This window comes from Podarcis muralis, chromosome 14 (assembly GCF_964188315.1).
Source record: "Podarcis muralis chromosome 14, rPodMur119.hap1.1, whole genome shotgun sequence".
Taxonomy (NCBI): Eukaryota; Metazoa; Chordata; class Lepidosauria; order Squamata; family Lacertidae; genus Podarcis; species Podarcis muralis.
This window is the reverse complement of record NC_135668.1, coordinates 41,779,966-41,793,060: the sequence shown is the minus strand read 5'-3', so window position 1 is coordinate 41,793,060 and position 13,095 is coordinate 41,779,966. Positions and strand designations below refer to the sequence as shown.

Genomic DNA, 13,095 nt, shown 5'->3' with positions numbered 1-13,095 from the left:
AATTAATGTGGTAAACATATACGCCCCAAATTCGAACAAGCCAGAGTTTTTCAAAAAATTAGAACAAGTTTTAATAGAACTAGAAAACAACAGGACGATACTGCTGGGAGATTTTAATGCGGTGCCAATCCCAGAAATTGATAGACAAACAGAAAAGGGGAAAAAGAACCAAGGGAAGCTGCCAAAGTCTTTCCAAGACTTGGAAGAAAACATGGACTTAATAGACATTTGGAGATATAAACATCCAATAGAAAAGCAGTTTACCTTCTTCTCAGAAGTACATAAGAGCTGGGGCAGAATAGACCAAATTTGGACGTCGAGAGAACTCTCCCTAAGAGCTACGAAATGTGAAATTCACCCGAGAACTCTCTCAGACCACAATTCAATAACATTGGAATTAAAAAGTGAATTAAAAGGAGGCTTTAGATGGAGACTAAATGAACAACTTCTAGAGGACGAGGAAGTCATCGGAAAAGCAAAAGCCACTTTAAAAGATTACTTTGAACTGAATCTTAACACAGGAGTGAGCTCAGAAATAACCTGGGACGCCAGTAAGGCGGTGCTGAGGGGCTTCTTCATTCAGCAGAACAGTTACAAAAAGAAATTAAGGCAACAAAAGAAAGAAGAGATCCTCAATCATATAAGGCAGCTAGAGAAAAAACTGACAGAGAACCCAAAAGACACACAAAGCATACAAGCAATTAAATTACTACAGACACAATATTCGATGTTAGTGAGCCAAGAAATTGAATGGAAAATCAGGTTAATGAGACAAAGATATTTTGAATCAGCCAACAAAATTGGAAAATTATTAGCGTGGCAACTGAGGAAAAGACAAAAGCAAAGCGTGATAAACAAAATAAAAGTAGAAGAAGAAATAGTAGAAGATCCAAAAAAGATACAAAAAAATTTTCTGGAGTTCTATGAAGGGCTATATAAAAAAGGAGAGGAGGACACAACCCTAATAGAAGAATACTTAGAGAACTGTGAAGGGAGGACTTTAACGGCCGAAGAGAAAATACAGCTAAACAAACCCATAAATATAGAGGAGATCCAGAATGCAATTAAAAGAATGAAATCGGGGAAGACTCCAGGTCCGGATGGCTTATCAGCAAAATACTACAAAGTCCTAGGAAACCAACTTGCGCCAGTCCTCTGTGAGGTTATGAATGATATTTTAAAGGATGGAAAAATACCGGAGTCATGGCGGGAGGCTTTTATAACCTTAATTCCAAAATCGGACACTGACAATTTAAATATCAAAAATTATAGGCCAATATCCTTATTAAATAATGACTATAAAATATTTGCGGACATAATGGCAAACAGGTTGAAAAAACATCTAACGGAATTAATCCACAAGGATCAGGCCGGTTTTTTGCCGAACAGGTTTTTGAAGGATAATGTTAGACATGTCATAAATTTAATTGAGTACCTGGAGATCAATAACAATGTACCGGCAGTATTGATGTTTGTGGACGCCGAAAAGGCGTTCGACAACGTATCATGGATGTTTATGATAAAATGTTTGGAGAAGGCGGGGATAGAGGGCGACTTTCTGAAAGGAATACAAGCTATATATTCAACCCAATCGGCCAAATTGGTAATAAATAACAATTTAACAAACCAATTTAAGATAGAAAAGGGAACAAGAAAGGGTTGCCCTCTCTCCCCGCTTCTATTTATTATGGTTTTAGAAATATTGGCGAATAAAATTAGAACCGTGTCTGAGATACGAGGGATTAGAATAGGTTTGAAGGAATTTAAACTAAAGGCCTACGCAGATGACCTGATATTATCCCTGGAAGAACCCCGAGAGAGTATTGGCAAAGCATTAGAGATCATGGAGGAATATGGCAAGCTATCCGGTTTTAAACTAAACAAACTGAAGACAAAAATGCTGACAAAAAATCTGAAAAGTGATGAAAAAGAAGAACTAGAAAGGAAATTCGGAATAAAAATCGCAAAAAAAATAAAATATTTAGGAATCTGGCTTACATCAAAAAACATAAACTTAATTGAAGACAACTACTCGGCAGTCTGGAAAGAGATCAAAAGGGATTTCGATGTTTGGAATAGAGTCAATTTATCATGGTTGGGCAGGATGGAGGCGATAAAGATGGTCGTACTTCCTAAGATGTTGTTCCTTTTTCAAAATATTCCAATAATTAGGGGGACTAAATTGTTTAAAGATTGGCAACGGACTCTCTCCAGATTCATCTGGCAGGGGAAAAGACCAAGGATCAGATTTAAAATTCTTACGGACCGAAAAGAAAGAGGGGGCCTCGCTGTTCCAAACTTAAAGTTATACCATGAAGCCGCATGTTTATGCTGGGTGAAAGAGTGGATCACTCTAGAAAATAGCGATCTACTGGACCTGGAAGGGGCGGACAATAGATACGGCTGGCATGCCTATCTATGGCAGAATAAAGGGAAAGTGCATAGGGGATTTTCGAATCATATTATTAGAGGCCCCTTGTATGAAGCCTGGAATAGGAATAAAAAATTACTGGAATGGCGAACCCCTTGGTGGCTGTCCCCTTTTAATATTATAACAACTAAAAATACAAATACGGGAGCAAAGAATTTAACATATGAGGACTTACTGGTAAGATCGGAGGACACGTGGAAATTAAGACCATATGAGGAGCTGGAGGGAAAACTGACAGTTTGGCTACAGTACTATCAAATCAATGCCATATGGGCGGAAGATAAAAAAATTGGAATGAATGAAAAAAAATCGAAATTTCAGATTGAAATAATTGAAGGTAACTCTAAATTACTATCTAAAATGTACAATATTTTATTGGAGTGGGACACAAAAGACGAGGAGATCAAAGAAGTCATGGTTAAATGGGCGATAGATCTAGGACATAGCATAGCCTATGAGCAGTGGTCAAAACTGTGGGAGAAGGGAATAAAATTTACGGCGTGTGCCGCAATCAGGGAAAACATAGAAAAGATGATTCACAGATGGTATCTAACACCAGAAAAACTGAATAGGATATACAAGATTGGCAGCGGGGCCTGCTGGAGGTGTAAAGTAAAGGAGGGTAATTTCATGCATATGTGGTGGGCCTGCGATGATATTAAAAAATTCTGGGATACCATATATAACGAGCTAAAAAAAATATTAAAATACACATTTTTAAAAAGACCAGAGGCCTTTCTATTAGGCATCATAGGAGAGGAGATTAAGAAAGAAGATGTAATTTTGTTCCAGTACTCAACAGCAGCGGCCAGACTGCTAATTGCTCAAAAATGGAAAAGCACGAGCACCCCAACGATGATGGAATGGCAAAATAAGCTATATGACTTCTTTGAATTGGCAAATATGACGCAGAAAATCAGAAACCAAAAGAATACAAAGTTAAGGGATGATTGGGCTAAATTTATGACATATATAGAAGGAAATTATGAAAACGTATCAAATATAGTTGGTTTATTATAAAACTTTCGATGTTTCAAGTTATTAAACAAAAAACAGCTGTAAAGATAGAATCTTGGAAAAATTAGGAATCCAGAGTCAAGAGGGATGGAAGTCAATTTGTATGTTATCTTGTTTTTTTTCTTACCTTTTTCTCTCTTTTAATCTTTCTTTTTTCCTTTTCTTTTTCTATATTTACTTACCTGTGATATGTGTATGCATTAAATGAAACTTAATAAAAAAAAATTTTTAAAAAAAATGCAACTTGAATAAAAAGCATACTGTTTCATAAAAATGAACAAAAACCTTTTTAAAACGAACAATGCTGAAGGAACATGAAATAGATTCTGTAAGTTCAGGGCCACCACCAAAAAAGCCCAATCCCTGCTTCAGAGCAAAGGAAGCTGCCTGATATTGTGTCAGGCCACTGGTTTATCTAGCTCAGAGTGGCTGGGGAAACCCAGCCAGATGGGCGGGGTATAAATAATAATAAATTGTTGTTGTTGTTGTTGTTGTTGTTGTTGTTGTTGTTATCATCATCATCATCATCTACATTGACCAGCAGGTGACTCTCCAGGGATTCAAGCAGGGGTTTTCCCCAGCCCAGCCCTGCTTGGAGATGCCAGGAATTGAACCTGGAACCTTCTGTACCCAAGGCAGATGCTCTACCTCTGAGCTATGGCCCTTCCTCAATCCATCATCATTCCATTACAGGCCACAGAGCAGAGCTGCAGGCAGGCAGGCAGGCTCACAAGGATCTAGTCAATGCGACAAGAATGTTACCGTAGTTGCAGTCAGCAGGGGATCTGCAGTTGCAGCAAACAATGACAAAGGATCAGTGCCGTCCAACACGCTGCTCAGGGGATCCATCATTGAACTGGAAGAGGAGGAGGAAGTAGAGGAAGTGCTTCCTTTGCGGCCTAATTTCTTTGTCTTTGATTCCATTACCTGAGGAATACATAATAATAGTCAGAAGGAGCGCCAGATACTAACAAGACTATTCTTTGCACATTTACCCAGCCTTGCTTATTTTAATAAGGCTTACTCCAAGATAAGTGTGCATACAAATGCAGCCGTAAACTGCTAACTTGCACCAAGGCCGTGCGACTGTACAACTGTCTACTCAGAAGCAAGTCCCACTACGTTCAATAGGACTTACACCCAGATATGTGCATACAGAATTGCAGGCTGAAGCTGCAATCCTCTAAACTGAGTTTTGCATGCCTAAGTCCATTGCTTTAGGTAGGGGTAGTCAATGTGATGCACTACTGATGTTAGTTACTACAATTCCCATCATCCCTGACCTTTCCCCATGCTGGCAAGGACTGACGGGAGTTGTTATCCAAAAGCTCTACCATGTTGCCCAACCCCAATTTAGGAATACAATGGTGAAGAAATGAACTAGTTCTAGGCACAGTCTAACTGTGCACAAGATTAAGGAAGTAAATCAGGGCTCTAGCTGTACGAATCAAATCCACATCTCACAACTAGAAAACTGAAAATTCTAAACTGCACAAATGGTGCACAGTTCCCCTTTTCCCAAAGTCTTCCTTAAAGAAGAAAGGCTTATTCCATCAAGTGCTAGAAGGTACATAGAGATGGGCCCATTCCAGAGAATCAGCATGAGAACCAAGAAGGGTCTGTTCATTAGTTTGTCCCCAGTCTTCTGGACCAACATGGCTACACAGGACTGTTGAAAGGTTGCAAAGGAAACCTACTGTAATGGGTTTGAGTGGATGGTAGTCTCCAAAATCCACAGACACACTTTCCAGCCTGCATGATTCCAATTCACGTTCGTAGTTTCTTGATCTAGCATGCCTGAAGGAGAAAAGCATAAAGAACTTATAGAACTGAGATTTGGAAGCACACGCTGAGCATTCACGTGCAACAGTTTTTGGAGAAGAAAATCACAAGAAAATGTGATATCTCTTAAAAAAAATGCACCTAGACATTCCATTGTTGTATCCCTAACTCAAGTTTAAGGTGCCATTTAGCTCCTGGCTTTCATATCTCAGTTTATAACACTGACCTAACTCCATCATTCTGTGCAAAAAAGGAGGAGGACATGTCACTCAGCTATGGTACCCACTGCTGGTAGCTCCCTATGGAAGCATTTCGGAGGAGGATCAAAGTTTGTGTGTTGTGTTTACAAGCCACATTTTCCCACAAGAAGATGCTCAGAGCAGCACATGGCATAGAGACTGAGGATCAAACTAACATGACATGATAGAGACCTCGAGATACTCCCATCCGAATGGGTGCAAGTTACAGGGGGGCAGATTTCAGCTGAACATCAGGATAAACTTATTGACAAGAGTAGCAGCTTGACAGTGGAATAAATGACCCGTGGGGTGGTGAGCTCTTCCTCACTGGAGGTCTTCAGGCAAAGGCTGGACAGCCATCTATTAGACCTGCATATCTGGCACTGAACAGATCCCACCGGCCAGATCCAGTTCCCCACTCTTGTTTTATAAAGTCATTTGTGCTTGTGTGCCACTGACAGTCCTTTCTATTGCTTAGTTTCCATTTCTAAAGGAATACTTCCTTTTGTCTGTCATCTCTTACACTTTTCTCATCATTCGAAGGCATCAAACAGAGGAACTGCCAGTGCTTCAATCAAACAAAAGAAGCTGCAAAGATTCCTTCTATTGTTGTCTTTATCAACTGTGAAATCCATCACATTACAAATCTGCTGCTTATTTTTAGCTGGCATAAACTTCAGGTGAAAAAAACTGGGGGAAATAACCTGCCAGTCATGTCCTGCAAATCAACTGCATTTTCACAACTCTTCTAAGCCGAGACAACACTTATTCTAAAAAAGCATTCGACAAAGACTCAGCCACCAACCGACTGTGCAACTTTGAAGGCCAATTGAATGAGACAACCCAGCAGTGCTACTGAAAGGACCGGCTTTACAACCTAATGAGACATTGTAAAGGGAGGAGAAAAAGAACCCAGTGAAGGATGCTCATGCCTGTCTCCCTACATTTCTTAATCTCCAGTTTCCTGCCTGCCCTGTGCATAAATATTCACTTGAATGCACTATTCTCAATGTTTTCCCCACACTTCTGCTACTTTGCTGGCCCCTTGAGCTTATTAGCATTTGTAAGGACTTTCACAATTAAAACAGCACAGAGTTTGGGTGAGAGAGAGAGAGTTCCCTTCACCCTTTCACAGAAACAGCATTTTTGCTGGACCTCAGAAGAATCTAAAGCAGCAGCAGAAAGCAAATGCGCACAGCCAAAACTTTAAATGCTGGTTTCTACTGCAAATTGCAATCTGGACTTTAGAAAATTGTGCCTGTTTGAGACAGTAACATGACAGTGTTGGTACCTGGGACAAGAAACAGAAGACCACTTCTAGCACAATTTTTTTGCACTCACTGGCTGGTTTTTAAAAGGTATCCTATGAATGCACAGACATCTTATACAGGGACTAATTTTTACCGGGTGAACAGTAAAATGAAGAGAATCCTAGACTTAGGTCATCCTGTGCACCAATCCCAGATTCACACACACAAAAACATCTACTCTAGCAAACACCTACATGGTATCTTGAAAAGCTGCCGTAGCAGTGACCAGGAGGCTGAGCTATGAATCAGGAAGTCCTCAGTTTCAGCCTTCCATGTACCATGAACTCACCAGAAAACCTAAGCCAAGTGACTCCCACTTAACCTCAGTCCCAACATCTGGAATGGGATGGGGACGGGAAGTCAAACAGAATCCGTTTCGGAAGTCCCTCCGACTTCCAAAATGTTTGGAAACCAAAACGCGGCTTCTGACTGACTGCAGGGAGCTCCTGCAGCCAATCGGAAGCCCCATCAGATGTTCAGCTTCCAAAAATAGTTCACAAACCGAAACAGTCACTTCCAGGTTTGCAGCGTTCGGGAGCCAAAACATTTGAGAACTAAGCTGTTCGAAAACCAAGGTACGACTGTACTGATTTAGCTTACTTGATTGTTCTAGGATTACAACTAGATAATGAAGTGCTTTGAAAAGTTACAAAGAATTATTACTATGTGTTAGTATTATTATTGGATTGTAATTGTGCTCGTGGAATGCCTTTCACTGATGCACCTGAATTTCCCCTCCCTCTGACCCCTTCCCCTACATCCCTGCCCCCCTCAAAACTGTTCTGGAGGGTTGGCAGGCTCCCCAGAGCAAATCTGAGAGACGCACAGGAGGAGGGGAGAGAAGGGAAGCGTTGTTCCACAAGCACAATGATTTAATTGGGCTCAACTCTGAATCTTTATTTTAAAAGCCAGTCGGCAAGTGGTAAATGTTACACTTTTGAAAGCGATTACCACTCAGCAATTGCAAATTCTTCTGGTCTCATGATACATCACCAGTTTTGACAGCGGCTAAAGGGCAAAAAATGAAAAGTGGACAAAATGCTGGGGTAGGAAGAGAAGTCTGAACCTCTTCCCTTGGCCTAGCAGTCAGGTGGGGATAAAAATCGCCCTCTCCACACCTACTCATCTGATGTCCAAGGATAGGAAGCTGTGTGCCTGTACAAGAACATGGACTGAATGCCCTCACTGGCAGCCCGCAGGCCTCAGAGGATTGGCCAAGAGTGAATGAAGCTGTCATGCCAAAAAAAGGTTAGCCACTCCTGCTGGATAGCATGATGAAACAGAGTTCAAATCCCAATTCAGCTATAACATAGTCCAGGGGCAGGGAAAATGTGGTCTTCCAGATGTTGATGGACTCGGCTCCCATCAACTCCAGCCAACATGGCCAAAGAACCAGGAGGATGGTAGTTGCAGTCCAGCAACATCTGGAGGTTCCCCATCCCTTATAGAGACTCAACAAATAGCCCCACGTTGGGCACAAGAAGAAGAGGAGTTTGGATTTGATATCCCGCTTTATCACTACCCGAAGAAGTCTCAAAGCAGCTAACATTCTCCTTTCCCTTCCTCCCCCACAACAAACACTCTGTGAGGTGAGTGAGGCTGAGAGACTTCAGAGAAGTGTGACTAGCCCAAGGTTACCCAGCAGCTGCATGTGGAGGAGCGGGAAGCGAACCCGGTTCACCAGATTACGAGTCTACCGCTCTTAACCACTACACCACACTGACTCCCGCACTGCAGGGGGTTGGACTAGGTGACCCTAGTGGCCCTTTCCAACTCTACAATTCCATGATTCTATGAAGAGTCAAATTTTTCTTAACTCTCCAAACTCTATATTTAAAACTTGGAATATTGTCTCACTGGGAACTTGCAAGGGAAATTTAATTAAAGCCTTTAACAGGCAGAAAACATCCCCATTTGCTTTGCAATTCAAAGACAGCCCATTCATCAAGCCAAGCACCATCCTTCTACATTCAACACATCTATAAACATAAGGCAAATGTATGCAGTTGTGTGAACAGCAGGGCCCATGTAATTCCAGTCAAGAGGCACAAGGGAGTGGTCGTCTTGAAGTTATCTGAATTTCAAAGACCTCAACTTTATTTTATATATGGTACTCTTACCACTGTGCTCTCCTGCAATAAATAAAAAAGGGCCAGGAGAATCGGCACAGTGGATTGCTAATACAAATCAACAGCGACACCAACTGGATGCCAAAGGGAAGTGGACTGGAGAAAAATATACTGTATATTTAAATTGCACATATATTCCAAAGCAGATAAACAACTAACATGAGGAATGCACAGATCTCTAACTCAAGAACGAGAAAGTAGTGGCCCTCCAGATGTTGTTGGATTACAACACACAACAGTTTCCACATCTCTGCCTTGAAGTATTCAATTAACTAATAAAAAAATGTTATACTGTGTAGTGCCTCCCTGCCCTCCTTCCCACACTTCTAAAATAAGTGTACTCTCAGTTCTTTCTGAGGTGGTAAAACTGCTCACTTTAGACAGGGCTTTAGCCTAGCCTTCTTCCTGACATGCTAGATTTCAATGTGCAGGGAATGTATGGCATATTGTCCATGATTCAGCATCATGGACATACTTCGCAAGTATGCCTGCGCTAACCTCTGTTTCCAGTTAGAACTCACAATACATCTTGTTTCAAATGTGCAGTGTTTCTGTTGTCGCAATAGAAAACACTTCTCTTTTTGTCGGCAGTCAGTACATGCAATGTTACGAAATAAAGAAAGTCAAGTGAAAATCAGAGGCATCTGTGTGCGGAGAAAAACAAAGAAACACAGGAAGCTTGCCTTATACTAGATCAGACTACATGACCATCTAACCCAGAGATGAGGAGCCTGTAGCCTACCAGATTTTATTGTACTACAAATCCCATCATAATTGACCACTCCCTATCTATCCTGGCTGAAGTTGATGGGAATAGGGCATGAACATCTTCTGGAGGGCTACAGGTTCCCCAGCCTTGGTCTAGTCCAGTATTTTGAATGGATTTCAGTCAGAAATCTTTTCCATCATCTGACACCAGATCCTTGTAATCTGGAGATACCAGGGCCCAAACCTGGGATCTTCAGCATGCAGATCCCACCACTGAATGAAGAGGCCAAACCTGTACGTTTTTGTATTTCATTACCACTGGATCCTATTTTGGATTTTCTCTGTTTTTAATGGCATTTTTATCAGGGCATTTTATCCTCAGAAATAATGGGTTAGGCTGACAGAGGATTTGAAAATGGGTTTTCCTCATCCTTAGTCGAATACACTAACTAACCACTACACCAGGATGCCTCTTTATGTATCACCTAAGCACACATCCCAAATGAGGCTAACATAATGTAGCCAATGAAGAGGGCTACAGACCAAGGAAATATATATTGCAATAAATGTTGATTTATTTCAAGATACCAAGACCCACTTTGCTGTTGAAGCCTCTTTGGGCTTTAAACACTTATTTCTCCAAATACACGGCTCATCACACCTACAATTCTCAAGAGCTGCACCCTTTAGATTTCTGCCTGTCTCATCATGGCTAAGGATTTCCAGAATGGCACCTGATATTTTATTTGTCACTACATTTACATCTCACAATTCCTCTAAGGAGCTCAATACGGCATGCATGGGTTCTGCCCGCTCCCCATTTTAACTTTACAACAACCCTGCGAGGTAGGTTAGGCTGAAAGACAATGAATGGCCTAAGGGTACCCAGTGAGCTTCACAGCTGAGTGAGGGTTTTAATCCATGCTCGCCACAACGGCTTAAAATAAATTTATTGCGGCATAAGGAGTCACAGCAAAGCGGTCGCTGAAAGGCAGTGAGCTGCAAACGTGCCATCAGTAATAACTTAAAAAATTAAAATTAAACTTAAACAGCTAAGCACCACATAGCCTATTAGAGCCTGGCGTGCCATATCTGCCTGCCATGAAAGATAATAATAAATACCAGACACCTCATAAAAAGAACCCACCCCGCCCCAAACATGTCAGCAAAGCCTTGCAAGACAAAAAGGGAATTAAAGCGGGAAGCTGCCCGTCGCAAGCCGCCGTCTCCTCCTCTCAGCTTCTCTCTCCATCTGAAAGAGAAGCTCCTCTATCCTTACCAGGGGAAGGCAGCCATCTTGTCTCCCGTCACCTGACTCGCCGCTCCACCCCCCCGCCCGCTGCCTCTCAGGCCTCTCGGCGCTTCCTCTGCTGAAGCGCAAGCGGCCATGATTGAGAAGGGCAAGTGCCAGGACAGCCGCCAGGACGCGCAGAATCGTTTCGTTTCGTCGTTGCATTTCAGTGCACCGTTTTAGTAGGTGTTCTGTGTTTTTCATCTTGTCTTTTTATGCTGTGGACTGCTCTGAGATTTGCAGGTGATATAATAATAATTCATTAAATTTGTATATTATTATTATTATTATTTATTATTACATTTGGTTGCCAGTCGCTTTGGGTTGCCTTGAGCAAGAGAAAGCGACTAACAAATTTAATAAAGCATGAGGATGAGGATGACAAAAAGCGGCATAGATAGTTCTTCCTCTGCCTATTTCATCCACCCATGCCACCCCTGTGAGGTAGGTCTCCCACCTTTTTACCTGCAGGTAGGTAGCCGTGTTGGTCTGCCGTAGTCGAAACAAAATTTTAAAAAATCCTTCCAGTAGCACCTTAGAGACCAACTAAGTTTGTTATTGGTATGAGCTTTCGTGTGCATGCACACTTCTACTGGAAGGATTTTTAAAATTTTGTTCCCACCTTTTAACCTGCGAAAGTAGGAAGGTCCGATTCAGTTGGCATCACAGGTCTCCTACTTGTGAGGTGGGAAGTTTCCTTCCTTTCATCTTCAGGATTCCCCCCCCCCCCATATTTTATTTATTTGCTTTTCTGATAACATTCCGCATCAACAAAGCATCAAACAAAAACGAGACAACAAAGAAAAATCCTTTCAAAGATTTTGAATAATCAACAAAAGATCAAAAAACATTTATTGACTTCCTAGCCTCTTTTTCCGTGGTTCCTTTTAACCCCTCTTTTCCTCGTGTTTTCTTAGTTCACCCTATCCGTTGCAACCACTTTTATATGCTACTGGCATACATGGTCCTAGGTGAGCTTCATGGCCCAGTGGGGATTTGTACTCTGCTCTCTCAAGTCCTCCTGATCCAGGACTCTAACCACTACACCACTCTTCCCCTCTCCATTTTTCATCTCTTCAGCTGTCAGCCTCAACAGACATTTTGCCCCAGGCGGGTCACTTTTGGCTCCAAGCAAGATTCCATCACATTGCATTCCCTGCTGTCCCAACCTTCTCCATCTCCAGGCAGGGAAGAATTGCCCTTAAAATACTATTATTTATTATTATTATTATTGTTAAAATTATCATTTATTAAGAGTGTGTGTGTGTGTGTGTGTGTGTGTGTGTATAATATGCAATGATATATATTATATATATATTATTAAATGTATGTATTAAATGTATATTAAATGTATATGAATGTCTCGTGGCAGTTTTTACAGGATAAACACACAAAATACATAACGTAACAACCGCAAACACCCCAGACATGTTATGCTGTGAACTTTTTTGAATGCTATAAATGTTTTCCCTTTTCTTCTGGGAGGAGCGTTTGGAATCCCTCCACGAGATGTGCCATAGCAAAAAAAGACGCAAATAAACAGATGTACCTCAATGTCTCTGTGGAGTCTGTGTGTGCATAAAAAACCCCATAAAAAGTACCCTTTTGCTGGGTTAGACCAAAGGCCCACCTAGTCCAGTGGTGCCTCTGCACCTGGAAGTTCTATACTCTTGGGCCAGGGTGTTGTTTAGGAATGGGGTTGTTGTTATGTTTTATTGCTGGCTTTACAAAGTTTAAAATACTGGAATAATTTCTGAATTTCAGATATTAATTTTTCATGTCCAACAGAAGAGGAACAACAACAATGAATGCCATATTTCATTGGCATTCTCGGTAGTGGCACCCTCCCTGTGGAATGCCCTCCCACCAGATGTCAAAGAGAACAACCACCACCAGACTTTTAGAAGACATCTGAAGGCAGCCCTGTTTCAGGAAGCTTTTAATATTTGATGTATCACAGTATTTTAATATTCTTTTTGAAGCTGCCCAGAGTGGCTGGGGAAGCCCAGCCAGATGGGCAGGGTATGTATGTATGTATGTATGTATGTATGTATGTATGTATGTATAAATAAATAAATAAATAAATAAATAAATAAATAAATAAATAAATAAATAAATAAATTATTTATTTATTTATTTATTTTTATTATTATTATTATTATTATTATTATTATTTTGTCATTTGAAG

General features: G+C 41.1%; 1 protein-coding gene across 2 annotated transcripts in view; it reads right to left on the bottom strand.

Moving 5' to 3' along the window:
- The window catches only part of VPS35L (VPS35 endosomal protein sorting factor like), a 90,438-nt gene extending 79,507 nt beyond the window's left edge, over positions 1 to 10,931 (bottom strand). The window contains exons 1-3 of one of the 2 annotated variants that reach the window (XM_028707140.2): positions 10,896 to 10,931; positions 5,146 to 5,245; positions 4,211 to 4,375 (exon numbers count right to left, since the gene is read on the bottom strand). In XM_028707140.2, coding sequence (XP_028562973.2) covers positions 4,211 to 4,375; positions 5,146 to 5,245; positions 10,896 to 10,912 — 282 coding nt within the window. In that variant the 5' untranslated portion in view covers positions 10,913 to 10,931. Of the gene's footprint in view, positions 1 to 4,210; positions 4,376 to 5,145; positions 5,246 to 10,763; positions 10,793 to 10,895 lie in introns of those variants that run through there. The other variant, XM_077918518.1, reaches the window with a different exon arrangement.
- Between the last annotated feature and the right edge of the window lie 2,164 nt (positions 10,932 to 13,095).